The 26,032-nt window shown below is 61.9% G+C and overlaps 1 protein-coding gene across 4 annotated transcripts in view; it reads left to right on the top strand.

The window, feature by feature from the left end:
• Nucleotides 1-26,032, top strand: part of FLT4 (fms related receptor tyrosine kinase 4) — a 38,881-nt gene that overhangs the window by 5,674 nt on the left and 7,175 nt on the right. The window contains exons 2-28 of one of the 4 annotated variants that reach the window (XM_074350097.1): nucleotides 7,854-7,950; nucleotides 8,629-8,873; nucleotides 9,054-9,166; nucleotides 9,290-9,452; nucleotides 9,664-9,803; nucleotides 10,097-10,265; nucleotides 10,580-10,736; nucleotides 12,577-12,731; nucleotides 12,818-12,980; nucleotides 14,483-14,615; nucleotides 15,647-15,755; nucleotides 16,646-17,008; nucleotides 17,298-17,444; nucleotides 17,547-17,678; nucleotides 17,847-17,953; nucleotides 18,250-18,385; nucleotides 18,858-18,962; nucleotides 19,331-19,444; nucleotides 19,602-19,690; nucleotides 19,827-19,977; nucleotides 20,431-20,525; nucleotides 20,918-21,040; nucleotides 22,154-22,265; nucleotides 23,520-23,619; nucleotides 23,999-24,104; nucleotides 24,695-24,852; nucleotides 25,900-26,020. In XM_074350097.1, the coding sequence (XP_074206198.1) occupies nucleotides 7,854-7,950; nucleotides 8,629-8,873; nucleotides 9,054-9,166; nucleotides 9,290-9,452; nucleotides 9,664-9,803; nucleotides 10,097-10,265; nucleotides 10,580-10,736; nucleotides 12,577-12,731; nucleotides 12,818-12,980; nucleotides 14,483-14,615; nucleotides 15,647-15,755; nucleotides 16,646-17,008; nucleotides 17,298-17,444; nucleotides 17,547-17,678; nucleotides 17,847-17,953; nucleotides 18,250-18,385; nucleotides 18,858-18,962; nucleotides 19,331-19,444; nucleotides 19,602-19,690; nucleotides 19,827-19,977; nucleotides 20,431-20,525; nucleotides 20,918-21,040; nucleotides 22,154-22,265; nucleotides 23,520-23,619; nucleotides 23,999-24,104; nucleotides 24,695-24,852; nucleotides 25,900-26,020 (3,803 nt within the window). The remainder of the gene's footprint in view (nucleotides 1-7,853; nucleotides 7,951-8,628; nucleotides 8,874-9,053; nucleotides 9,167-9,289; nucleotides 9,453-9,663; nucleotides 9,804-10,096; nucleotides 10,266-10,579; nucleotides 10,737-12,576; nucleotides 12,732-12,817; nucleotides 12,981-14,482; nucleotides 14,616-15,646; nucleotides 15,756-16,645; nucleotides 17,009-17,297; nucleotides 17,445-17,546; nucleotides 17,679-17,846; nucleotides 17,954-18,249; nucleotides 18,386-18,857; nucleotides 18,963-19,330; nucleotides 19,445-19,601; nucleotides 19,691-19,826; nucleotides 19,978-20,430; nucleotides 20,526-20,917; nucleotides 21,041-22,153; nucleotides 22,266-23,519; nucleotides 23,620-23,998; nucleotides 24,105-24,694; nucleotides 24,853-25,899; nucleotides 26,021-26,032) is intronic. The other 3 variants (XM_074350098.1, XM_074350101.1, XM_074350102.1) reach the window with 3 other exon arrangements.

The following is a 26,032-nucleotide window of genomic DNA, read 5'->3' on the forward strand; positions in this document are numbered from 1 at the left end:
GGGGGGCACTTGGGCTGGAGGGCATTTACTGCTAAGCCCCTGAGCTCCATGAGCACAAAGCACTTGGCCAGCGCGGCCGGGAGCAGAGAAAGGGCAGACCTGGTGCTTCCAGCCCCTCTGCCTCTGGTGCTGGTTCTGAGGATGCAGAGATTAAGTAGTCGCTTCCCATAATCCTGTCCCCCAGAGATAACCCCGACCAGCAAGTTAATCTCTGTGCCTCGGTTTTCTCATCTGCAAAATAAGAATGACCCACCTCAGGGGACAAGACAGGGGTGTGGCGTGCACAAGTGTGAGGGCTGTGCTGGCATACAGAAAGCACTAAATGTGTGTTTGCTCTTGTCATAACAGGATGTGTTGGGGTAAGCAGCACTGGGGGTCAAAGGGGATGAGCATGCTTTACTACTGTGAGTGCCTATTGGCCTCATCCTTGCCAACGCTGGGAGCCTCTACCCTTTTAACACTTGCTCATCTCGGGACCCTGTGGCTTGTGGTCCCCCCAGCAGTGGGTGTGGTCTAGGTCTGAGGCCTGGGGGCGCCTGGCAGGAGGCCTCTGGGAAGCACGCCCCCTGCAGGGCCCCCTAGGGCTGGAGCTCCGGAGAGCTGCCAGGGAGGGCGGGGAGCTCAGGCGGGGCTTGAAGCCTGAGGGTATGCAGCTTCCAGGAGGCGCTCCTCCTGAGCACGGCTTCAGGTGAGGGAGCCGGCCAAGAGCCCGAGGCTGGGCCTGTGCACCGGGTCCTTTTCTGTAGCCTCCTTGCCCCCCACCATGGTCCATGTGTTCCACCTACCTGACAGCTCAAGGTCACCTGCACTCTGGCCTTCACACATGTCCCTCTGCCCTGCGTGCCCTCCTCCTGGGCCAGCAAACTCCTATTCAGTCTACACAGCCCATTTCAATTCACACAAACACCCTCTCCCCCTGGCAAGGCTTTCTCTGATCCCCACCCCGACACTGTGACCATGGCACAGGGTCACAGTGAGAGGTAACAGCTGTGCCAAGCAAAACACTCAGGAGGCCATGACAGCGAAGGGCTCAGTGTGCCTGAGCCAGCGACAGTTTGCTCTTACTATGGTTCTTAGTGTGGCGTTATGTTATTTGGGATCTGTGGTTCCCAGCGATCTTGGGGACAATTCTCATTTCACAAGCTTGGAGGGAGGAAGTGACTTTCCCAAGATCATACAGTCAGAGAGCGGCACTGTCGGGCATGCAGCTGGACTCAGGGTGCTCTGAGCACAGTCTCTGAACAGTCCCAGCCTTCTCAGTCCTGCAGGGCTGGAGGTGAGAGAGCTGATGGCTTCTTGACCTTCACCCGTGACCTCTGGAGGTACAGAGGCTGCCAGTCAGGTGTTGGCAGCGGGGGCGGGGGGTGGGGGGTACCAAGACCAAACACCCTTGCGCCTCCTCCCAGGTCCATGCAGAAGGCTGGCCCCAAGAGTGAAGGGAGAGGGCCCTTGAGTGGGCTCCCAGACGCTGCCCAGCCCTGGGACTGATACACAGAGACCCCGAGCCTGGCCTCACTACTCCTAGTTCTTTTGCCTTCGCTGGCTTCTCGTCTGCAGCATCAGCCTGGCCCCTGGCTGCCTCGGTCCTCCATGGCACAGCTGCTAAGGGGAGACTGGCAGGACTGTTTCGCACAGGGTGACCATGACAGGGCCTGAAGTAAGGAGCTGCCGAATGCAATCACCACCACCACCACACTCTGCTGGAGTATGGAGGGGCACCCCTGAGCTCGCACACCATCTGGACATCACCCTGGGTTGGTTGTGCTGGACCTGAGGACAGAGCCATGGACCAATGGCATCCTGGCCCCCAGGAGCCACCCAATGGTACAAACCTTCCCTGCGTGTGTGAGCCTGGGTGTGCTCAGCAGGTGGACACTGGTGTGGCTGGTGTGCTGACCGCGTGGCAGAAGCACTAGGAGGTAAAGCTGGCCGGCAGGTGGGGTCTGCTGGGAGGGGCGTCACCCTGGAGGGCAGGCGCAGCTCCAGAGGGCCGCAAGTCACCAGCAAAGGTGCCCTGAGGCCATGATGCCCCTTGGGGCACTACTGGGGGCTGGGAAGGAGACTGCGAGGGAGCGGAGGCAGGGAGGCTGGCACTCAGGGTGGCAGCGGGAGAGAAGGCGATGGAGAGATGTGAGGGCTGGGTCAGGCAGGGCTGGGCCTGGACTTGGCCAGACCCGGGCTCCTGCAGGCTGCTGGCTGCTGCTGATGTGGAACCCGGAGCCTTAGTTTCCCCACTGCTCTCTGGACTCGTGGTCCCTCCCCCACTCCCAGGCTGCGTAGGAGCCAGTGAGGCAGGGCCTGCCCGACTGTGGTCAGTGCCTGAAACATAGGACTTCCCACCCCTCCTGCCTGCCTCTCACCCAGGATCCCAGGGAGCCGCCCCCACAGCCAGCGCCTGGGGCTGACTCAGGGCCCGCACTGCCCAAGGCTGCTGACAGCACGGAGAAGAGGAGGTGTGCACTCTGGCCTCGCTGACCTCGGCCCGGCGCCTGCCCCGACTGCTCTGCTCAGGCCAGGGGGCCGGGGCCGCTGGCCAGGGGAAGGAAGAAGCCAGTTCCTGGGCCAGGAACAGGAAGGCAGGGGGAGTGCAGCAGAGGCCAGGATGACAGTGCTTCCTGCTTCGGGAAGGAAAGGACAGCGGGGACAGACAACAGCCAGGCAGGAAGGATGCGCCTTCTTCAGGGTTGCAGGTGGGGGGTGGGCAACATGGAGCCTCCAGACACGGCAGCCCTCAGGCCCAAATCTGCCCCAGCTGCCCAGCAGCTGGGGGCGCATGTGGTCACCTGGGAGTCTTGGCCTTTAAAACTAGAAACAGCTTTTCCAAAGGAACAACAAAGTCTGATAACGTTCCAACCCAAAGGAAGATCTCAGAGGTTGGTTTGGGCCATCGGTCAGCCGTTCACTCATCCTTCCATGTATCCTTCCTTTCATCCACCCATCTTCCCATCCATCCAACCATTCTTCCATCCATCCATCCTTCCACCTATCCTTCTGTCCATCAGTCCTTCCATGTAGCCATCCTTTTTTTCCATCTTTCCATCCATCCATCCATTTATTCATCCTTCCATCCATCCATCCATCTTTCTGTCCATCCAGTTAGCCATCTTTCCTCCCGTCTTTCCATCCTTTCATTCATCCTTCCATCCATCACTCATCCATCCATCCATTCGTTTATTCATTTAACAAGTATTTATGGAGCCTTGACTCTGTGCCCGGTGCAGCTCTAGGCATGGAGCGGGGTAGAAAGGAAGACTGTTTTGGTCCTACCCCCAGGGAAACTTACTGTTAGTAGAGGAAATGGAAAAAAACATAACTTAAGCAAGTAAGTAAATAACATAATTATATAGTGTGACGAGAAGGATGAAATAAGCACCCAGGAGGTTACGATGGAGATTAGAAGAAGACTCAGGTTTTGGAGGGAGTGAGGAGGTCACGTAGAAGCTGAGGTCTGAAGGTGAGAAGAAGCTGGCTGTGCAAGGCATGTAAGAGGAAGGCAAATCGGGGGAGAGGGTGTGTAAAGGCCCTGGGGTAGTTAGGAGTGTGACGTGCTATGGAACAACCTGGAGGCCGTGGAGGCTGGAGGATGAGAACAGGAGGTGAGAGCGGAGCAAGAGGGTGTAGAGAGGGGGTGGGGGCCAAGCCACGGACAGAAGTTTGGATTTTTCTGGAAGCGCAGTGGGGAGTCGCTGATGAGGCTGAAGCATAGGTATAACTTGGCCCCTTTGTGTTTTCAGCGATCACTAACTCTGCGTGAAGGACTAGAGGGGGCTGCTTTGGTGGTGAGTGCAGCTGGGCCGGCCCCAGCAGGAGGGCAGGGGCTGGCTGTGAGATGCTCTGGTGGTGGCCGGGTTGGCTGGGATGGAGAGGTGGGCCTCCAAAGCCGCTCCCACTGGGGGAGATGGGAGCTTTCAAAGAGAAGCCTTGGGCAGGAGTGCAGAGGGTGTGAATGTGGAGTTCAGCTTCAGGAGTGTGAGACTCGGGGGCCTGGGGGGCGCGGGGCAGCCAGGAGCAGCGGCAGCTGGAGACTTAAGGCTGGAGCGGAGGGGAGGGGAAGAGGCTAAAGGCAGAGACCTGGAAGGTGTATGGGCACTTGGGGGAGAGACCAGCAGAGAAGAGAGCGCGAGGAGCCACAGCATTTGGGGTGCTCCGCAGGGGCCAGGTCCAGAGCACCGAGATGCCCAGCACGCTGGAGGGCTTGGTTTTGGGAGCAGAAGTGTCAGAGAGTTTCCAGGGCCCAGGGCAAGGGTGTGGGGTTTGGATGTGGGAGGGCGAGGTGTCTCCATCTGATGGCTCTACTCTGTGAATGCTGAGAGTGAGTGGAGCGGTAACTTCAGCCCAAGGGCCGTTTAGGATCTGCCAACAGGAAAAGAAAGGGGAAGCAGCAGCCTGGGGCTCTGACTTTGTGCTGTGTGCTTAGCCCCCGAGGGACGTGGGTGCTACTGGGCTGGGGAGCTAGAGGCAAAGAAGCATTCAGAATGACAGGCCTTGGGCCACGCTGTGCCAAAACTGGGGTGAAGCCTGGAGGGGGGGCAATGGGGAGGCGTCCTCAGTCTGGGAGTTCTGATGGGGTTGAAGGATGTAGAAGCCTAGCTAAGGGTGCCTAGCAGGAGGCAGAGGAAGCGGGGAGAGAAGTGAAGAAGAGAGGCATTTGGTGATGGCGCAGCTTCCGGTAGGGACCCGGTCCAAGGTGTGCCCAGGAAACGAGGGGCTGACAGTAGAAGGGAGGACAGTGGAGATGAGGACTACAAAGTCCACGGTGAGTCATCCGTGTGGACGCTGAAGTCATGGGGATGGACCGAGTTGGGGTGGAGGGGCCAGAAGCAGAGAATTAAGGGAAGTGACAGGGACGGCAGCTGATGACAGCTTTAGTGGGGAGCGAGTGGCGCCATCGGAAAAAGGGACATGGCCACAAGGAGTTCTCCAGAGCCAGGAGTGTGCAATGGAGAGCAGTAACCCCCCAGGAGCAATGGTGTCGTCAGAAAGCCAGGTTCCAGTTAAGGCAGGAAGGATGGAGGAGGACAGAGGGCGGTCTACAGTGAAGACTGCTGATGACACAGGGTCCAGTGGGAGTGAGTGAAGAAAGAGGGGCACTGGGGAGACCCAGGTCCTGGAGCAGCAAAGGAGAGGCACTCTCAGATGGGTGAAAGGGTTGGCAAACACCACGGTTCTCGCATTCAGCACAGGGACACAGATGCTCCTGTGGTGGCGCAGCGCCCCTGGGGGAAGCTCCTACAGGATCCAGTCCCCATTCTTCCTCTCACCCATCCACCCTCCCACCTACCTATTCATTCATTCACCTGATCATCCGTCATCCATCCTGCCCTTCTTGAATCCATTCCTTCAGTCTTTCGTACTGAGGTTAGGAAGATGAGTAAATACAGCCTCTGTTCAGATGGGACTAGGAAACCACGGTTCAGTCCCGTAAGTGTTCTGACAGCAGGAGCCTGAGTAACGGTGATTGCTCCACAGGGAAGGGGCTCAAGAACCAGACCCTAGACAGGGAGCTCCACAGGAGGGGAGGGAGTACAAATGTTCAGGGCCAAAAAATGGACAAAGGCAGAGCCCTGAAGCTGTGAGAAGCCTGGCACTTTGAGACCGTGGTGAGAGAGAGGGCTGTGCCTCTCGGATGTGCCAGGAGTTGAAGCTGGAGAGAAGGGGAGTGGGAAGAAGGGAGAGGCCTGGGGTTCCCTACTTTATCTTGGGGACAAAGGGGAGACACCCAAGGAAGCTGGGGCTGACAACTGCCACAGCTGCATGGCCAGGGATACCCGGGGTATGTCCAGATGTGCGCCCGAAAGGAGGAGACCTTTGCTCAGCCTCCCCAGGGGTCCCAGAGCAACGCTGCAGGCCTCACCGTGGGGCTACAGGACCTGGCCAGGTGGGGCCTGGCCACTGCACCCCTCCTCTGGTGCCCCCATGCCAGCCTCGGGCCTGACCCCTAACTACTTCATCCTCTCACAGTTCCAATCCAAGTCCATCAAGTTCCCCTTCTGTAGCTCAGAGGCCAGTTTGCCTGGCATGGTTATAGTCACTTTCCACTGCCTGGAAAATCCTACTTTCCCTTCGAAGCCCATCTCAAGTGTCCCCCGGAACTCCTTCTTGGCCCCTCACCACCAAAGGGGGGCTACCCTGCTGTGTGGAGCTCCCGCACCCAGCAGCCCCGGGGGTACATGGTGGGGTGTGGTGTGATGGGGGGCCGGCGCCTGCCCTGGGGAGGAGTGGACCTAGCAGCAAAGCCCACATGGAGGAGCTGCCTTCCCACCTCGGGGCCCCAGAGTGGGGCCACTGTCCTGAGGGCCAGCAGGGGACACAGTGGGTTCAGGCTAAGGAAAGAATTTGCAGCGTTCGCAGCAGCCGGCCAAATGAGGAGCTGGCTTCTTCGGGCTGCGGTGTGGTCCAGCGGGAGGGCCTCCGTTTCCCTGTCTGTACCAGATGTTCGTGGGACTAGATGCTCGGTGAGGTCCTTCTGCCCCTGACCTGTGGTGGGGTGGTACCTGGAAAGATCTGGCCAGCAGGAGGCACAGAAGGGAGAGGCCAGGTGGGCCTGGCAGCTGTCTTGTCCACATTGTGCTGAAAGGAAATCTTGGTGTGCAGATTGTGCCGATCTGGTGCCGATTCCTAGGGCAGTTTGGGGTCAAGGTGATGTAGGACCAACTATGGTGGGGATTCCCCCACAATTAGCTGCCAGGATGGGGCCCCAAGCCTCAGGGAGCTGGGCTGGGGAGGGCAGAGGAGCAGGACCCGTGGGACTACGGGCTGGGACACGGTAGTGGGTTGTGTCCCCCAGGACAGAGACTTGGGGGGAGGGACAGGACGCAGCCCTGGGCCTCTGGCCACGCAGTCCTCTCTTCCTGTTGTCTCAGGATGGTCCTGGCAGGATGCATCTGCCAGAGTTCCAGGTCCAGACCTCCCCTGGGGCCTCCTCCCACCCCGGCCGGGATCACACACACAAACACACTCGAGTTCACGTGCGTGCACACACTGACATGTCAATGACACGCACATAGGTGGGCAGACACGCAAAGCCACACACACAAAGTCACACACGCCACTCACACACCAGTCTCACAAACACAGATACTTCCGCACACGCAGCACGTGCTGTCCTGCTGGGAGGAGGGTGTAGGGTAAGGAGCTGCTTGCGCAGCCGGGCCCAGGTCGTGGAGGGCCGCAGGAGGGTTTCTGAACCAGGCAAGGCAGTTATTTGTCTGTTCGGGGATTCGCCCTGTTGGAAGAATGGGTTGCAGGGAGCCGGGAAGGGGGAGCTGGGGCAGCCAGAGGGCATCTCAGGAGTGAAGAGAAACTGATGGAGCTAAGGACATGTGAGGTGGACTCCATGGGACGTGGGACAGGGCGAGGTCACAGGCAGAATTTCAGGGGGAAACCGAGTGCTTGGTTCTGGGCACGTTTGGGGAGGATCCCTGCGGGATCCCCTCACAAGCAGTGGCTGTGCATCTGGAGGGAGGGGCCTTCAGGCCAACACGTGGGGTCTCGATGCCAAGGAGATGCTCTCCAGGCCTCTCCCAACGCAAGATGAGGCCCATGGTCCCCCCCCCCCCCATCCACTTCGTGCTGGCAGCTTTGCTCATGTGGGGCTGGAGGTCAGGGTTAAGTCCAGGCCTCGGTAAGGGCTCACTTGGGGCTGGGCCAGTCTGCAGCCAGGGGACAGCCTGAGGTGGAGTTTGCCAGTTATCTTGCAGCCTTGGAGGAGCTGCTCATGGCTGAGAGCTGAGGCAGCCCCTGCCCTAGAGAGGGGCCTGCTCAAGTGGGCAGAGAAGGCCCATCAGGGTCCGATTGACGTCGTCATGTGAACTCACATCCCAGCACCATGCTAACCCTGTCTCCCACCCTAGGCCTGGCGATTGGCTACTCCATGACCCCCCCAATCCTGAACATCACGGAGGAGACATACGTCATCGATTCCAGTGACAGCCTGTCCATCTCCTGCAGGTAATCAGCCCTTGGCCAGGGAGCAGGGGCCTGGATCTCTCCTCCTTGGCAGGCCAAGCAGGCTACAGAAGGCTGAGGAGATGTGGGGGGGGGGACCTGGAAGGCAGCCCCTCCCCAAGGCAGAGAGGCCTCGTGGCTCAGTCATGCTCCCAGGTGGCTTGAATATGGGCACCTGGAGGCACAGACCATCCCCTGCCCTGCAGACACAGGCACCCTGCACCCACCCCCATCTTGCCCATACCCACCCCTTATCATTTCACATGGACCACAGATCAATCACCCAACACTGACCCCAGACCACCCCATGCCCACGCCCCCAGGACATCCTGCATGGACCCAGGTCACCTACACCCAGCCCCAGCCACTCCTCACTGGCCCTGGCCCCACCCACACACACACACCCCAGACCTGTTATCTTCTCTACAGCTCTGGCTACAGTCTGAGGCCTGGGCTTCTCTGCAGGACAGCCTGCCACATGCAGGCCCAGGAGTCAGGCAGAGGCCCCAGGGGGCTGAGGGAGTGCCCTGCCCTGGGCTGGGTTCTTGGTGTATGCCCAAGCGCCCTGACCTCTGGGTGAGATAAGCCACAGGCTAGGCTTGGCCCCTGGGGAGGCTCCACAGGGACTGTCCCCTAGGGCTGCAGCCTGGGCCCCTCTTGACACCCTGCGTCCTCCGCCAGGGGGCAGCACCCCCTCGAGTGGGCCTGGCCAGGGGCTCAGGATGCGCCAGGCACGGGGGAGAAGGGCAGCGAGGACACCGGGGTTGCGCGGGACTGCGAGGGCACAGACGCCAGGCCCTACTGCAAGGTTCTTCAGCTGCAGGAGGCCCACGCCAACAACACGGGCAGCTACCGCTGCTACTACAAGTACATCCAGGCGCGCATCGAGGGCACCACTGCGGCCAGCACCTATGTGTTCGTGAGAGGTGAGGCGGGCCCCGCCCCACCCCCCGAAGCCACCCAGGCAGCCTGGGCAGGGTCCTGGGTCCTGGAAGGGTGGCCGGCGCTGGCACCCCCACCCCCAGCCTCTGACCCCAGAGGGCTGCCTCGTGGCCCCAGCCCTGGGCAGAGACCCGCCTCACCCTCCTGCAACCTGCCCCCCTCAGACTCGGAGCAGCCGTTCATCAGCAAGCCGGACACGCTCCTGGTCAACAGGAAGGACTCTGTGTGGGTGCCCTGCCTGGTGTCCATCCCCGGCCTCAACGTCACACTGCGCTCGGTACAACCCCGCCACCACCCCTACCCAGGACCCGGCCCACCCACCCGGTCCCTGGGAAAGCGACCCCTTTTCTGGCCAAGAGAAAAGGAGCCCTGGGCGCTGACAGCCACCATGTCCCTACAGCAAAACTCAGCGCTGCGGCCCGATGGGCAGGACGTGGTGTGGGACGACCGCCGGGGCATGCGGGTGCCCACCCCGCTCCTGCGCGATGCCCTGTACCTTCAGTGTGAGACCACCTGGGATGGCCAGGCCTTCCTGTCCAACCCTTTCCTCGTGCACATCACAGGTAGGGGCTGCCCGGGGCTGCAGGGCTCTTCCCCAGGGACCACTCCCCACGTCCCGGGAGGAGAACTGTAGGAAAAGGACGGGGCCCCCAGTTCCCAGTATCGGAGCTGTAGGTGCCGTGCTGCACCTGGTCTCAGTAGGCGCCCTGTGTCCTGGCCTCTGTATGTGCTGTCGCACGAGGGGCATGGGGGTCACTGTTCGTGTGTCACCAGGCAACCAGCTCTATGACATCCAGCTATTCCCCAAGAAATCACTGGAGCTGCTGGTTGGGGAAAAGCTGGTCCTGAACTGCACCGTGTGGGCTGAGTTCAACTCGGGCGTCACCTTCAGCTGGGACTATCCAGGGAAGCAGGTGAGGTCAGCAGCCCCAACAGGGGCTGTGCTGGAATCCTCCTGGGGAGTCCTCATCCCGGCCCACACCTGCCCCGGGCCACTGCACACGTGCCTCTGTGTGGAGAAGGCACAGACCCTATCCTACCCCAGGAACCCCTGTCCGAGAGGGGTGCCTCCCTGTCCCCAAGGAAAACTCTGGATCTGGGCCCAAGGCTTCCGGAGCTGCTGCTGGCTGGGCTGGGGTGTGTTCTGTGGCCAGTTCTGTCAGAGGCCGCCTGCTCTCATCCTGTGCTTCCCCCTGGTCACGGACAGGCAGAGCGGGGTAAGTCGGTGCCGGAGCGGCGCTCCCAGCAGACTCACACGGAGCTCTCCAGCATCCTCACCATCCACAATGTCAGCCAGCAGGACCTGGGCACATACGTGTGCCAGGCCAACAATGGCATCCAGCAATTCCAGGAGAGCACCGAGGTCATTGTGCACGGTAAGGCCTGTGGGTTGTCAGACCTAGCGTGGCCTTGGGTAAGTCAGGTGTCAGTCATCAAGCCTGGGGATGGAGGGTTCTTGTGTAGCACGGGCCCAGGCTCAAATGTCACGGTGCACCGGAGCAGCGTGGCATCCAGCCAAGGGTGGGGGTGCACATGAGTGGACAGACTGACCAGTCCCCACACCCTAGAGGGCAGGGTGAGCCCCAGTCTGCAGGCATCTGGCCACTGGGGTTGGCTGTGAATCCCCGGGGGGGGTGGGGCAGCAGCGCCAGCCTCGGCTTTACCCTGATGCCTCCCTCCCGTCTGTCAGAAAAGCCCTTCATCAGCGTCGAGTGGCTCAAGGGTCCCGTCCTGGAGGCCACAGCGGGAGACGAGCTGGTCAAACTGCCCGTGAAGCTGGCCGCATACCCCCCGCCGGAGTTCCAATGGTACCTCCCTCGCTCCTGCTGCTCACTACCCAGCACCAGGTCCAGCGTGGGAAAGAACCACAGGGAGGGAAGGGCTGCATCCTCCCCATCAGGGCCCACTCCCTGCGACCCGGATGGGGCCTGCACCCTGGCTGGGGGCCCCCACGAACATCTAAGAATGTGCACATACGCAGTATCTTGGCAAGAGGGAAGGTTGGCCTGGATTGTTGCTAAACTGTGAAGGAGTGTAAATACTGGCCTCCTGTTACGTGTGAGTGTGGCAGGCACCGCACAGGGCTTTGTCTAACTGCTCCCTCACAGGTGCGGCCTCCTGGAGACCCCTAGGGTCCTGTCCCCTGCCCTGCGAGGCCAGCAGTCCTGACCCTGTCTGGGAGGGTGGCTGGCTCTGCTGCATTGAGGACCCAGCCCAGGCCAGATCCCCAGGCAGCCACCTGCCTCTCACCACTCCCACCACACCTGGCCTTTCTCTCCTCACTTGGCCAACACCGGCCTCCAAGAACTGCTCAGCTGGGCCCACGGTCCGCTGGGACACCTGCCTCAGGGTGCTAGTGATCACCACAGCCCCACAGGGGCCCACTCCTCTGGGTCATCGTGCAATGATTATAAGTAAATGATGGATGGGAAGCTAGTGGACAGACAGACAGCTTGGTCCCGGCTCCCAAAGCACCCTCTGTGTGTCCGGCACCGTAAAGGCCACATCTCTGGCCGATGTCACAACACTTGCAAGAAGGTGCATTTGGTTTCCCTGGATTTCAGATGAGGACGTGGGGGTTGGGGGCAGTGAAGCAGCTTGCCTAGGGCCACAAATGGTGGCACACAGGATTCTGCACCACAGCCCAGCAGGGCTCAGGGCCCGGGCCCTGCCCAGCTCTTCTGTGTGCCGCCTCGGGGAGTCTCTTCCAGCCTGGCTGTGGTGTCGTAGCCGAGAGCTGCGCCCTGCATCTTCCTCACTGCGATTCTTTGCCCTGAGGGCTCTGCTTCCCCCAGCGTTTCTCTGGGGAAGGCCCCAGCCTAAGGGAGAACCGTTTCCAGGCAGAGTCCAGAACTTGGGCTGCAGGGACACCTGCCTGTAGCTCCCCCAGCTCAGTCCTGGGGAGGAGCCTCCTTCGGGGTGTGAGTCAGCCCTTTATTCACACGTGCCCTGAGCACCTGTGTGTGCTGGGCACCGCTCCACGTGTAGGGGATATGGCGGTGAGGGGACAGACGGTCCCCACACAGCTCAGTGGGGGAGATGGTCATTCACCAGACACGCGTGGGAACACCAGCGTGCGGGTGAGCAGGCACAAGGCCGAGGGCCAGCTCCTGGTTCATGAGGCTTCTCTGAAGAGTGGGTGGTGATGTGTATAGGAGGGAGGGAACCGTGCAGGTGCCTAGCGCCCCAGCAAGTCAGGACAGTGGGTGCAAAGGCTCTGGGGAGGGGGCGGGGCAACGAGAAGGCCCCCCGCCTGGAAGGGCAGAGTCAGGGTCAGAGGGAATCAGGGCCCTCCACGTGGTACAGGTCCGAGCTGTGCCCCTCGGGGACCGCACCTCCACCCATTCAGAGCACATGCCGGTGAACCCTGTGGGAAAGAGACAGGGCCCACCGGGGACCGCAGTTGGTCCTAAGCCTAAGGTGTTGCGAGACCTGGCAGCCCCAGCTTAGAGACCATCCCATAACCTCTAAGCCATCTGCTCCCCAGTCCAGAGTCGGCTGCCGCCGCCCACACCCACCAGACTTCCCAGCACCTGCTGGTCTGGTGCTGGAGGGTTCTCTTGCTCCTGGCACCTCCCGTCTCCGGACAGTATGTTCCAGGTGTAGGGGCTGGGTGCTGCAGGGAGGGAGGGCCAGGACAGCGCTGAGGGGGGTTCACACGGCCCCCTGAACTCCCTTCCTGGCCAGGTACAAGGACAGAAAGGCAGTGTCTGGGCGCCACAGCCCCCACGCTCTGGTGCTCAAGGAGGTGACGGAGGCCAGCGCGGGCACCTACACCCTGGCCCTGTGGAACTCCGCGGCCGGCCTGGCGCGCAACATCAGCCTGGAGCTGGTGGTGAACGGTACGGCGGGCGGGCAGGAGCGAGCGCGGCGGGCGGCTGGGTGTGCTGGGCCGGGTGGCTGACCGGCTGCCTGCCTGTGTACCCAGTGCCTCCCCACATCCATGAGAAGGAGGCCTCCTCCCCCAGCATCTACTCCCGCCACAGTCGCCAGGCCCTCACCTGTACCGCCTACGGCGTGCCCCCTCCCCTCAGCATCCAGTGGCACTGGCGGCCGTGGACACCCTGCAAGACCTTCACCCAGCGCAGCCTGTGAGTGTGGCTCCACCTGTCCTCCCCTGCTTCCCCGCTTCATCCCCAGCCTCCGCCAGACCCCTACTCACTGCCTGCACCCCTCCCCAGAGCCCTGCTCTAAACTTGAACCCTATCACGATTCAACTGTAGCCAATCCCTGACCTCACCTCACCTGGGCAAGGCTCAGGCCCTCCAGTACATCAGTCAGGCCAGGCTGGACACTGGGCGTGGTCCAGGCCCCACCCACTTCCCTTGAAAGCAAAGACCCCAGACACACAATTGCATCATCTGGAGGGGACCAAAGGACACATCTCGGGGCACCACACAGGCAGAGCTAGGCCAGTTTTGTGAGACTTGTGCTGAGGAGCCCCGAGGCACACCAAGCATGTTCAACACCCATCAGCCCATCAGCGACCCCTTAGAGAGGAGAAGGGTGAGGTCGGAGAAGGGGTGTGACGTTCCTAAGGCCACGGCCCTAAGCAGAAGATCTTGCCCAACTTCTGGGCCACACTGCCCTACCTGAGGGGGCACCAGATGGGCCAGAAGAACACTCGGGGCAGAGATAACTTGGACAAGTGAGGGCCGAGAAGGCAGGGCACCAAGGTGGTCAGTGGTCTTGAAGGTACTAAGGAGTCAGTGAACGGTGCTGAGCAGGGAATTGACAGGTCACACCTGCCATTTAGCAAGAGATCCTAATGGGCTGGGGGCATGGACACAGGCTGGGGAGGGACGGGAGCTGGGAACCCAAGGGAGACAGGGTGGCCATCCTAGCAGAGGGGCTGTGGCCCTGGCATGGTCATGTGGGGAGGTTCAGTAGGGGTGGCCTTTGGGCCTGAGCCAGTCCACAATCTTCAAGGCTAATAAGAGATTCTATTAAACCATGAGGCTGCAGGTCACAGCTGGCACCCCCAAATGTACTTCCCTCTGATGCTCTACCGTTACGCTCTGCACGAGGATGGAGCCCAGGGGCCCGCTCTGCTCCACTGGGGGCAGACAAGAGCCTCCCTTGGTCCACCCCTCCCCTGGACCTCTATCCCAGCAGGAAACCCAAAGTGATGGGATGCAACTCAGCCGAGGGAGGGGCTGCAGCTCTGGAAGGGTTGGGGGGCGGCTAGGAAGAGGGCTTCTTGGAGTAGGAGTGGTGACTTTGCTGCCCCAGGAGATATGGGTGAACTTTGCAAGATGCGACACCTGCAGGTAGTTAGGGACAGGGGGCAGGGCAGACTGGAGAATGACCACAGAGCCACAAGTTGTGGTGCTGTGCAGGTGCAGGCCCTGGCCCCGGGGCAAGACTGTGTCTGGCAGTCCAAGCAGGATGGGTTGCCAGGCCCCTAACATAAGAGTAAGGAGACTGTGCTCCAGAAACAAGTTCCCCGTTCCCCTTGCTCACTTTGGGGGCGGGTCTTACGCACAAAGATGTGAAAGGATGACCCTGAGAATGACAGAAACTTGACCCTACCCTCAGGGTGGGCCCTCCCTGCCCGCATCCCTGACCGGCCCTTGCCTCTCCTTGTTTGTAGCAGCCGGCGGCGGCGGCAGCAGCGAGACCGAATGCCACAGTGCCAGGACTGGAAGGAGGTGACCACACAGGATGCCGTGAACCCCATTGAGAGCTTGGACACCTGGACCGAGTTTGTAGAGGGCAAGAATAAGGTGTGGGCCATCCGTGCCACAGGGGGAAAGGGGAAAGGGAGGCGGGGTGGGGCCCTCTCCTGGCCTCCTCGGTGGCCCCCAGCCTTGCAGAGCTCTGGGGATAACAGCTGAGGCAACCTTTCTGCAGTGTCTCTGGGCATCAGCTTGCCTGCCTGTGTGTAGACGTGGGGCCAGAAACCTCCACCTGCTTCCCATGCAGGGAAGCTGAGGTTCACGGCTGTGGGCCCCCACTGCCCAGGGCTGGGAGGGCTGGGAGGGCTGGGGCTGGGGGCCGGCTCCATCTCCACCAAAGGCTGCCGAGCTGCTGGCCCACGCTGGGGGCAATGCCTAGAAGAGGCCAGGCAAGGGAAGGACCGAACAAAGGCACCCACTTCCTACAGTCACTTCCTGTTTTCCTACACACCTCTAGAGCCTCTTCCTGTTCCAGGCTGGCCAGGAAGTGCCCGGCCTGGGATGGGGGTGGGGTCTTTGGATGGTAGGCAGGGCCTATGGTCCTCTCTCCTCCTCCACTTCCAAGCTTCCTACTCCCCTCCCCACACCCCCAGAGTCCTTCTGGAGCCCTGGAACCTAGCCCCTCCCCTTGCCACTAACCAGGGCACTGGGAGAAGTGCTCATGGGCAGCCCTGGGGCATCTGTGGGCACATCACAAGGATCTCACGCAGTGACAATCTGCTCACCTTGGCCCATAGGCTGAGCCTTGATGTGACCAGAACATGAGCCCTAACTCTGGCTTGGAGCAAGCCAGTGCTACCAGGACCCTGTCCCTTCCTCCACAGGGCCACAGCCTGAGCCCATCCACAGCCAGAGGTCCTGCTGGTCCCGCCTAGCACTGCCCTCTGACCGCAGCACAGCTGAGGCCGGCTGTCCATAGCACTGTCCCTGCCTCACCATTGCTGGTCCTGTCTCTGAGCTTTGGTCATCTGCAGCCTGGAGCCTCAGTTTCCTCCATTACTCTTGTGGGCACAGCAACCTCCTTACAGAGAGAGGAGGTCAGGGCTGGGGAGCTCATGCCTGACATGTGTCCTGTCCAGACGGTGAGCAAGCTGGTGATCCAGGACGCCAATGTGTCCGCCATGTACAAGTGTGTGGTCTTCAACAAAGTGGGCCAGGACGAGCGGCTCATCTACTTCTACGTGACCAGTGAGTGACTTGTGCAGATCGGGATGGAAGTCGGGAGCCAGGTGGGCCTGGGAGGGAAGCAGGCCTGGGAGAAGACGATGTCCCCAAACTGGGGCCCATTGAGTTTCTGGTGACCTTGAGGCATCCAGGGCCCATGGGGCCCCTGGGTCTGGGCAGGAGGAATGGATTTGGAGGTCACTGGCATATGGACTGGGATGGTGAGCCACTGGCATGGGTTGGCACAGTCTGCCCACAGCCTTGGAGGTGCCTCTCTCAGGGGCGCCCTCTTGTTCCCCACAGTTTCCCCTGACTCCACTTCCCTCCCACCCCCTTCCTAAGCCTGGATCCACACGGCATCTGGTTCTCACTGCATCTTGCCCTGGGAAGGAGGTGTAGAGTTTCCTGAGATTTTCGAATGTGTTAGTGTCCTCAGGAATGCTAAGAACTTTGGAGGGGAGAGGAGCCCCTAGGAGCTCGGCAATGAATGGCCAGAGGGACAGAAGGAAATTGGGAGGCATTGCTAAAAGCTAATGAAGCCCAGATAGTTGCAAGGAGAGGGCAGTGGTGGGGAGTGGGGTCAGCAGTGAGGGAGAGTGGGGACACAGGCCCCCTCTGAGCCTGGTGGCAAGGAACTCATTGATGACCTAGGTTCCTGGGAGAAGAGGGGAGCTTGTCACAAAGGCAGGAGGTGACCCCAGCGGGGCTGACCTCAGGGATCTGGTGTCTGGTCAGTGAGAGGGCAAAGAGGGCTCCAGTGTGGTGTCCCCGGCCCAGACACACCTGACGCACACCCCTGGGGGAGAGCTGAGGGAGTTAGAAGGCCACTGGGAAAGGGAGAGAGAGCTCCTGGGCAGGCCGGGAGGTAAGCCAACAGAAGACGGCACGTCACAGAGATTGTCCTCCCTTCTCAGCCATCCCCGACGGCTTCAGCATAGAATCGGAGCCATCAGAGGAGCCCCTGGAGGGCCAGGCCGTCCGCTTGAGCTGCCAGGCGGACAACTACACCTACGAGCATTTGCGCTGGTACCGCCTTAACCTGTCCACACTGCATGACGCGCACGGGAACCCGCTGCTGCTCGACTGCAAGAACGTGCACCTCTTCGCCACGCCGCTGGCTGCCAGCCTGGAGGAGGCGGCGCCCGGGGCGCGCCACGCCACGCTCAGCCTGACCATCCCCAGCGTGGCGCCTGAACACGAAGGCGACTACGTGTGCGAGGTGCAGGACCGGCGCAGCCAAGACAAGCACTGTCACAAGAAGTACCTGTCAGTGCAGGGTGAGGCAGGCAGGGCCGCCGGGGGGAGGGGGAGCGGTGCTTCCCCAGCAGCCGTCACTCCCCCCCCCCCCCGTCCCGCACGCGCCTGGGCGGTCCGTTCACGAGCCCGATCCTGCAGGAGCGTCCCCCTCCCCAGGCCCGCTGTGGAGGTGCGCGGCCCTGCCCGCCCCGAGCTCAAACCCTGACCTTTCCTTCAGCTTCAAGGGCTCCTAGCCCTGGAGGGCCCCTTGCTGGCGCGCCCTCCTGCTTTCTGCAGCTCCACTTAGCGCCCTCTCGACCCCGCCCCCAGCCCTGGAAGCCCCGCGGCTCACCCAGAACTTGACCGACCTCCTGGTGAACGTGAGCGATTCTTTGGAGATGCGGTGCCCAGTGGCCGGGACGCACGTGCCCAGCATCGTGTGGTACAAAGATGAGAGGCTGCTGGAGGAAGAGTCCGGTAAGGAGGGGACGGACGCTGGTGAAGGGCGGCGTCTGGCAGCTCAGTGAGGCCAAGGCCCCAGACCTACCTAAACTCGACCGTCTCCCCGACCTGCGGCAGGAATCGACCTGGCGGACTCGAACCAGAAGCTGAGCATTCAGCGCGTGCGCGAGGAGGACGCGGGCCGCTACCTGTGCAGTGTGTGCAACGCCAAGGGCTGCGTCAACTCCTCCGCCAGCGTGGCGGTGGAAGGTCCGGCCTCCCTCCCTCGCCCCTCTGTCCACCCTCCGCCCGTCTGCACTTGGCGCCTTCTTCTGGCCACCTCGCTGCAAGTCGTGCCCACAAGAAGGGGCACCTCCCAAAGGGTGCACCCTCTCTCCCCTCACACACGCACACACTAGCCCCTTTCTGCCCACTCAGGCTCAGAGGATAAAGGCAGCATGGAGATCGTGATCCTTATTGGCACCGGGGTCATCGCCGTCTTCTTCTGGATCCTTCTCCTCCTCATCTTCTGTAACATGAGGAGGGTGAGCACTCGTCCCCCTGCCCAGCCTCTCCCCAGCTCCTTGTGGGGCCTCTCTCCACCCTGGCTAGCCCTTAAGTTAAGGAGTATGGTCCTGTCCTGGCTCTCCCAGAAGCCCTGCCTCCCGTGAGCCCTCCCTGACCCTTCCATGCTGGGCTCTTAAAGGACCAGAGGTTTTCTGTCTCTTTCCCCTCCTATATTGAAAGTCCCTAAGGAGATCGCATATGTCCTGGGCAAAATTTTACCCCAGGTAGGGTGGTATGGCCAAGTCAGCGAGCTTTTCCCCAACCCCGCTCCCAGCCAACCCATGCAGACATCAAGACTGGCTACCTGTCCATCATCATGGACCCCGGGGAAGTGCCTCTGGAGGAGCAGTGTGAATACCTGTCCTACGATGCCAGCCAGTGGGAGTTCCCCCGGGAGCGGCTGCACCTCGGTGAGGCCAGCACCCAGCCTGCCCCGTCCACCCTGTCCCGCTGGGCAGAGACAGCTTCAGCTGCTATGGGGCAGGACAGTCTGGAGCCCTGAAATCCTCCATTCTCAGAACTCATGCCAGAAAGTCTCACCTGGCCCCCACCTGGCCCGACCTGTCCATCTGGGCGTGCAGCCCCAGAACCACGATCGGGTCTCCCAGTTCCCAGGCCCCCAGGGTCACTTCCTGCTGCTCTAAGCAGGGTGGGCCCATCACACCTGCTGGGAGAGGATGCAGGCCTTCCTGTCTGTCTCTCCTCTCCCTCTCTTCCCTCTCCTGCTCCCCATGCACTTCCTGTTTGGCAGAGGGGCTCCCGACTTTCCTCCCCCTCCTGAGCCTTCCTTCCTGGCCCTCCGCAGGGGTTGTCCCTGCTGCCCAGTCCTCTCCACCCTCACCCCCATACAGCTCATCTGGAACCAGCTCCCTGCCCCCACAGGGAGAGTCCTCGGCCACGGGGCCTTTGGGAAGGTGGTGGAAGCCTCGGCCTTTGGCATCAGCAAGGGCAGCAGCTGTGACACGGTGGCTGTGAAAATGCTAAAAGGTGCGGGATCCGCGGGTAGAAGGGGCGGCTGAGCTGGTGAGGAAGAGCAGCTCTGGGTGGGCTGGTGGGGCTTTGGTGCAGGAGGGGAAACTGAAATTCAGAGCCAGAGTCTTACCCAAGGTTCTACAGGGAATCCGTGGGGGTCAGAGCCCGGCCTGGGCCCCACCTCTGAGTAACACTTACCAGTCCCACCTAAACCTTTGCCGCAGAGGGGCAGGCAGGGCCTGCCGGGGGCCTTGCGCCCCCACAAGTAAGAGCGCTGAGCCATGCCTTAGCTAAGCTGAGAGGCCCGGAAGTAGGCACGCGCACGGGTTGGGGCCCAGGCGCAGCGGGCCTGGCACCTTGCGAAGTCCCCGTGTTCCCTCTAGAGGGGGCCACCGCCAGCGAGCACCGCGCCCTGATGTCGGAGCTCAAAATCCTCATCCACATCGGTAACCATCTCAACGTGGTCAACCTCCTGGGGGCGTGCACCAAGCCCAACGGTAAAGAGCTCGGGCGGCCTAGCCAGTGGGAGGGCCAAGCCCCCAAGGCGCGCTGGCGGGGCGTGGGGAGGGCGGGGCGCAGGAGGGCTGTGGGGCGGGGCCGTGGCTTGTCCTCCCTCGCGTCCGAGCGCCTGGCTCCCGCCCTAACCTGCCCCAGGCCCCCTCATGGTGATCGTGGAGTTCTGCAAGTATGGCAACCTTTCCAACTTCTTGCGCGCCAAGCGGGAGGCCTTCAACCCCTACGCGGTAGGTGGGCGCCTTGCCGGGGGGCCGGAGCGCTGCTCGGGAGCCGGCTGGGCGCCAAGGTGGGCTGCCGGGAAGGGGGAGCACGCCTCTGCCGCGAATGGGAGGGCCTCCTCGGATCCACTTTGTGCATTCGCAGGAGAAGTCTCCTGAACAGCGAAGGCGGTTCTGCGCCATGGTGGAAGGGGCCATGGCAGACCGGAGGAGGCCAGGGAGCAGCGACAGGGCCCTCTTGACGCGGCTCCTGATGGGCAAGGGCGGGGCAGGGCGGGCCCCTCGAGTCCAAGAAGGTAAGAGTCTGACTTCCTCTTGCCCAAGGTGTCTGGCACGATCACACCTCATGAGCAGGGGCCCTGGGACAAGCCAGCCGGGGCTCTCCTGGAGGGCCTCGCGTGGGAGAGCCTTAGCAAGGGAGGGCACCTCAAGGATAGTTTTCACTTTAAACGTTTGATTTGGGCATCTCTAGATGAATAGGGGCTTGCCTTGCAGACATGGTGGGGAGCAGCCCCAGACAGAAGTAGCAGGTGCAAAGGTCCAGTGCGGCAGCAGCAGCCTCTGCTCTGAGTAGGTAGTGGGTGTCACAGAGAGTGGAGGCTGAGGGGCGGGGGAGGCCAGCATGCTCGTTGCCCAGCCAGGAGGGATGCAGCCAGATTCAGCAAACAAACGTCCCCTTGGGGGGCTGGGTGGAAGATGGGAGTCCTGGAGGGGGCCCCCTCCTGAGCCAGCCTCACTCTCTTGTGCAGCCGAGGACCTGTGGCTGAGCCCACTGACCATGGAAGACCTTGTCTGCTACAGCTTCCAGGTGGCCCGAGGGATGGAGTTCCTGGCCTCCCGCAAGGTGACTGCCCGGCAGGCTCTCCCGAGGGGGAGAGAAGCCAGACCTACCTGCCTGCCAAGCTTGGTCCTGGTTCCGCCCACAATGATACTGTGATCAAGGGGCAGCTCTCTCGCTTTGCAGAGGCGGGAACTGAGCCTAAAGGGTGGAACTGACTTCCCAAGATCTCCAGCTGGTCAGAGGCAGAGCTGGATGTAGAATCCATCTGCCCAACCCCACAGCCTCCTCCGCGGTCACCACAGTTGCAGGAGCTCTCTCCATGGCGAGTGCTGGGGGCACACAGAAATCTGTCCCCAGAAAAGCAGAGCTCAGGCAGGGAACCCTGGAGCCCCAGGTATGGGTGTGGCCCCAGGGGTCTGCTCTGATCACACCGTTGTGCCTCCTCCCGCCCCCAGTGCATTCACAGAGACCTGGCTGCTCGGAACATCTTGCTGTCAGAAAGTGATGTGGTGAAGATCTGTGACTTCGGCCTGGCCCGCGACATCTACAAAGACCCCGACTACGTGCGCAAGGGCAGTGTGAGTGCCATGGAGGGAGGGCAGAGGCTGAGGGTCAGGGAGCAGAGTGGGGGACTCACCCCCACAGGGACGCTAGTGACTCTGCTGAATGACCAGAAGCAGATGAAGGGAGGCAGGGCTGATGAGCAGGGACCATGATGCTCCAACTGGAACTTGTGTCTGGCCCTGCAACTTGGTCCACTAGGTGGGCAGTGATGCCCCATGCATGCCCCATGGGGGCTGGGCATGCGGAAGCGGACCCTACGTGTTGTCTGTCCTGGAGGTGGCTAGACCTGGTATGACACAATGTACCTAGTGTACCTGGTGTAGCAGGGTCACAGAAAAGCACATGGGTGCTGGGTGCAATGTGTGTCTCACTGGTGGTGCTCAGAGGCAGCCAGGCAGGCATCTGAACATCCGAAGCTGATAGGATGTTAGGGATTTGCCCCCCGGGGAGGAAGGAAAAGGCTTGGAAAGAGGGCAATGGGCAAAATGGGCCCAGGCTGCAAGGGGCCCACCGTACAGGCTTGTCCTTCATTCTCACTCCAAGTGTGTGGGGGCACTTGGAAGTGAGAGTCAGATGTGCCATCCGGAAGCCTCCTTTGCAGGCTGGGAGGAGAAGGGAGTGGGCTTGCTGGCGTGGAGGGAGAGGCCAGTCAGGAAGGGCCATAGCCCTCAGGGCTTCCAGGTAGAGGCCACAGGAGGAGGGGTCAGGAATGATGCCAGGCTTCCAGTGTGGGGACCAAGTGAGTGAGTGCATAAAGGTGGCACTGGTGAGGGTGTACAGGGACACAGCATTCCTCAGGATGCGGGGCCGAGAGGTCTGGAGCTGGAGGAGGGCTGCAGGTTTTCCCTGGGAGAGTACAGCGGAAGAGAGGGGCCCAGATGGGTCCAGAAGAACAGCAGCAGGGCAGAAGCCTCCAAGGGAGGCACCAGGCACCTGCAGGATGCGGATGGGGGACACAGCGAATTGCACGAGCCATCTGAACACACACAGGATGGGTGTGACCCAGAAGCCTTTCTTGAGGCGTGACTCTAGAGTCCTGCAAAGACTGGGAAGAGGAGGGGGTGCCCGAGGGTTTGGCCTCTTCCCTCCCTCCCTCCCCCACTGGGGACACGACGTCTCTCCTGCAGGCCCGGCTGCCCCTGAAGTGGATGGCCCCTGAGAGCATCTTTGACAAGGTGTACACCACGCAGAGTGACGTGTGGTCCTTTGGGGTGCTGCTCTGGGAGATCTTCTCCCTGGGTGAGTGCAGGGGAGGGGCAGGGGGGATCACAGGCTCAAGGTCGCATCGCCAGCCTCTCCGCACAGGGGGCTGCATGGCCCAGGGGTTTAGCCCAGGTCGTTCTGAGGCAGGTGGTTGGGAGCCCCCTACCTCTCCCCTTCACCTCCAGCATGGGCCACCTTCACACCACCTGGAGGGCAGTGCACTCCAGCCTGTGCCAAGGCAGAACCCTTTGTTCGCTCAGCAGCCCCTGGGCGCATGACAGGTCCCAGAGGGAAAGGCCATACGAGTTTCCCCAGATCTCCCCCTCCCTGGCTGAGCCCCCTCCTCACCTGCCCTTGGGGCAGCCGGGAGGAGACTGGGGTCTCACTCAGTGACCACACCTGTGCAAGCCCCGTGGGAACCTGGGCCCCGCTGGGACCAAGATGAAGCCCCCCCGCCCTCCACCAGGATAAGGGTGAGGCAGTGAACACACTGAAAACACTGAGTGGCAGCCATGACCAATGACTCTTAGTAAAAAGAAAAGAGCGTGGAGAGAGCGCAGGAAGGATGGGTTGTGTGTGAGCTGGAGGGGCCAGGAGGGGTCTGGCTGATGGAAGTGGGAGGGGTGGAGGCAGGGGGCCTGGGAGGACAGCACTCCAGGGCGAAGTGCAGCCGGACCCACAGTGGTGGCGGGCAGGATGTGAGCAGGCGGCTGCGGGAGATGCAGCGAGAGGGGGCCTGCGTGGCCCTGCAGGCCAGGGGAGGATCTGAAGTTTAAGTCTACTGGGAGCTGTGCGGGGGTTTTGAGGGAAGGAGAGAGCAGTCTGACTCGTATCTTTAAAGGGTTGCCCGGCTGCTGTATGGCTTGCAAAAGCTGTTTTCCCCCCTCGTCAGGAAAGGCAAAGTCCCAGGAAGAGAGGGCGGCGAGGAGGGGTTAGGTCCAGGGCCTGTTTGCTGGCAGAGCCACAGGACTCAGGGCAAGATTGGGGAAGGCATCTCCGAAGAGGGGTCACTGTGACAGGGCAGGCCAGCTGATTCAGCACTCCCAACCCTGAGACTCCCAGGACGGGACATGTTTCCTCTAACATCTCTGTAAAGCGCTGATGCTCATGGCAATCCTACCAAGCAGGTGCCATCACAGTCTTAACCAAATGAAGAGCTCGCCTTGGGCAAGGGGGCAGCAAGACGAGCACCTGGCCATCAGGGGCCAGGACAGAGGCAATTTGGGGTCTGGGCTGAACAGCCATAGCCGGCTCCCCACCCACCCCACCCCATCCTGTTCCTGCCATCAGGGGCCTCCCCGTACCCTGGGGTGCAGATCAATGAGGAGTTCTGCCAGCGGCTGAAAGAGGGCACCCGGATGAGGGCCCCAGAGCTGGCCACTCCTGCCATGTGAGTCTCCCAGGAAGCCCTCAGGCACTGGGGGGCCAGAGGGATCGGTGGGCACCACAAGGGAAAGGGGAGGGGAGTTTGGATACAGGCATGGGACGGGGTGGAGGGGGCATGCAGGCAGGGGGAGGAGGTCGAGGTCCTACAAGCCCGGGGCGGGTGGGGAGAGGGGTGGGCTGCAATCTAAGTTCCCACTCCAAGTGATCCACTAACTCCCCTCCCTGCAGGCAGGAGAGACAAGCCAGCCTAAGCCCAGGGGGAGGGAGGGAGGGAGGGGGGGGGAAGGGGCGTAAGAGATGGAAGCTAGGCAGGGGGCTGGGGGCTGCTGGCGTAAGGTGCAGCGTGCTCTCAGACCACAGTCCCCAGCTGCCTGTACCCACAGACGCCGCATCATGCTGAGCTGCTGGGTCGGGGACCCCAAAGAGAGGCCCGCGTTCTCAGACCTGGTGGAGATCCTGGGGGACCTGCTCCTGAGCAGGGCCCGGCAGGTGAGCCCCGCTCTCCCTGTCCTGCTGCAGCAACTCCTGGCCCCCAACCCAGGGGCCGCGACACAGCTGGTCAGAGCTCAGCTCTGCCCACGAGGAGCCCCAGGCTGGGCTTGAGGGAGCCTCCAAGGAGCCGCCTTCTGGCAATTCCTTCTCTGCCCCCTGCCCCCGCTTTTGGTTTGTGTCTGTCTCCCCAGCGGTGGGGAGCCAAGCCAGCTCAGGACTGGCTCCGCACCAGGTGCCCTGGGCGCTGGAGGAGTGAGCGGGGAGCTGCCTGCTGCCCCAGCCTCCGGGGCCGGAGACGAGCACTCGGGGTCCAGCGCTGCCCCCGGGAAGAGGGTGGGGAGCACTTGTGCTCACTCCTGAGCCTGTGGAGCAACCGGGGCTCAGGGGTGAAGCTGCTCTCGCTGTGGCTGCCTCCTCCTCTAACGGGGCACCCGGCAGGGCTGGGAGGAGGAGCCGCCGGCTCCACTAGTCCTTGGTGCCTTTGAGCGCAGCGCTGGGGGCTGGGACGCCAGCCGTCCGGAGCGCGGCGCCGCGGGCCGAGGGCGCGCGGGGCCTCTGACCCGGGCTGTTTCTGCCATTTCTGCCAGGAAGAGGAGGACCGCCTGGCTCCCTGCAGCTCTCAGAGCTCGGAGGAGGGCAGCCTCTTGCAGGCATCCACCACGGCCCTGCACATCGCCGAGGCCGACGCTGACGCCGACGCCGAGGACAGCCCGCCGAGCCTGCATCGGCACAGCCTGGCTGCCAGGTCAGCCACCCTCCTCCGGTCCACTGGTCCCCCGACAGGGGGAACGCAGTTTGGACATGGTGCACTTTAACCTCTTCAGTCGTCAAGGGAAAGCAAGCTACAAAGGCTTCAGAGGCCACTGTACACCAACCCAGACAGCAAAGCGACGCTAAATGACAGTGGCAGCGGGTGACACCCTGCCTCTAAGGTCATGTGGCCTTGCAACAGTCCTTGTATCTGCCCTCTGGCCTCCTGTGTGTGCCCACACTCCTAGCCCCGGGAGGCCCTCTCCCCAGTTTCAGGGGAGCGCCCATTTCAGACAGTGCCCTGGCCAGCACCGCGCCACAGGGAGAGAAAACGGAGCCAGTGGCAGAAGGGCGAGTCCCACGGGCTGCTGTCAGGGACCCCGGGAGCAGAGCTGGCCACTCGCTAACCTGTATGCAGCATTTACAGTGTAGCCTGGGTCTCCAGAGTTCTGGACAGGGGTCTCTTGCCAGTGGACGTTTCCACCAGGAAGGTCACGTATCCACATTCCCATCCACGCTGCTGAGAGAAGGGCTTTGAGACTCGCCACCCCGTCTGCCCCGGCTCGAGCAGGGCCAGGTCTGGAGGACAGGAGCGGCCAGGTCTGGAGGACAGGAGCAGCCAGCTGTTTCTTGCCAGGCTCCTTCCACCAGCCCCCCAACAGGCAGGCGGATGTGCGTGCGCGCGCGCACACACACACACACACAGGCATGCAGGTCAGGCAGTAGCTGGTGGCCCATCCTGGGGTGAAGGCCTCCTCCAGTCTCTCCAGCTCCATGTCTCACCCGTGCTGGGTGCCCTCCACTCCCCTTCCACACCCTCCCCAGCAGTGGTGGGACGTTCAGTCCTCTTGCACAGGGAAGGGGGCCCAGTTCAGAGTGCAGGGGCCTGGGGAGGGGCCCAGAGCAGCACACAGACCTGGGCCCATACTCATGCCCAGGCCGGGTCCTTCCCCAGGGAGAGGACGCAGAAAGAGAGGTGGAAATAACTTTCAGGAGGGACGCTGGGGCACATTTATCAGCACTTCCCATTTCCTCCCCACAGATATTACAATTGTGTGTCCTTTCCGGGGTGCCTTGCCAGAGGGACTCAGACCCAGGGTCCCTCCAGGATGAAGACATTCGAGGAATTTCCCATGACCCCAATGACCTACAAGGCCTCCGTGGTGAGTAGGGTG

This window comes from Camelus bactrianus, chromosome 22 (assembly GCF_048773025.1).
Source record: "Camelus bactrianus isolate YW-2024 breed Bactrian camel chromosome 22, ASM4877302v1, whole genome shotgun sequence".
Taxonomy (NCBI): Eukaryota; Metazoa; Chordata; class Mammalia; order Artiodactyla; family Camelidae; genus Camelus; species Camelus bactrianus.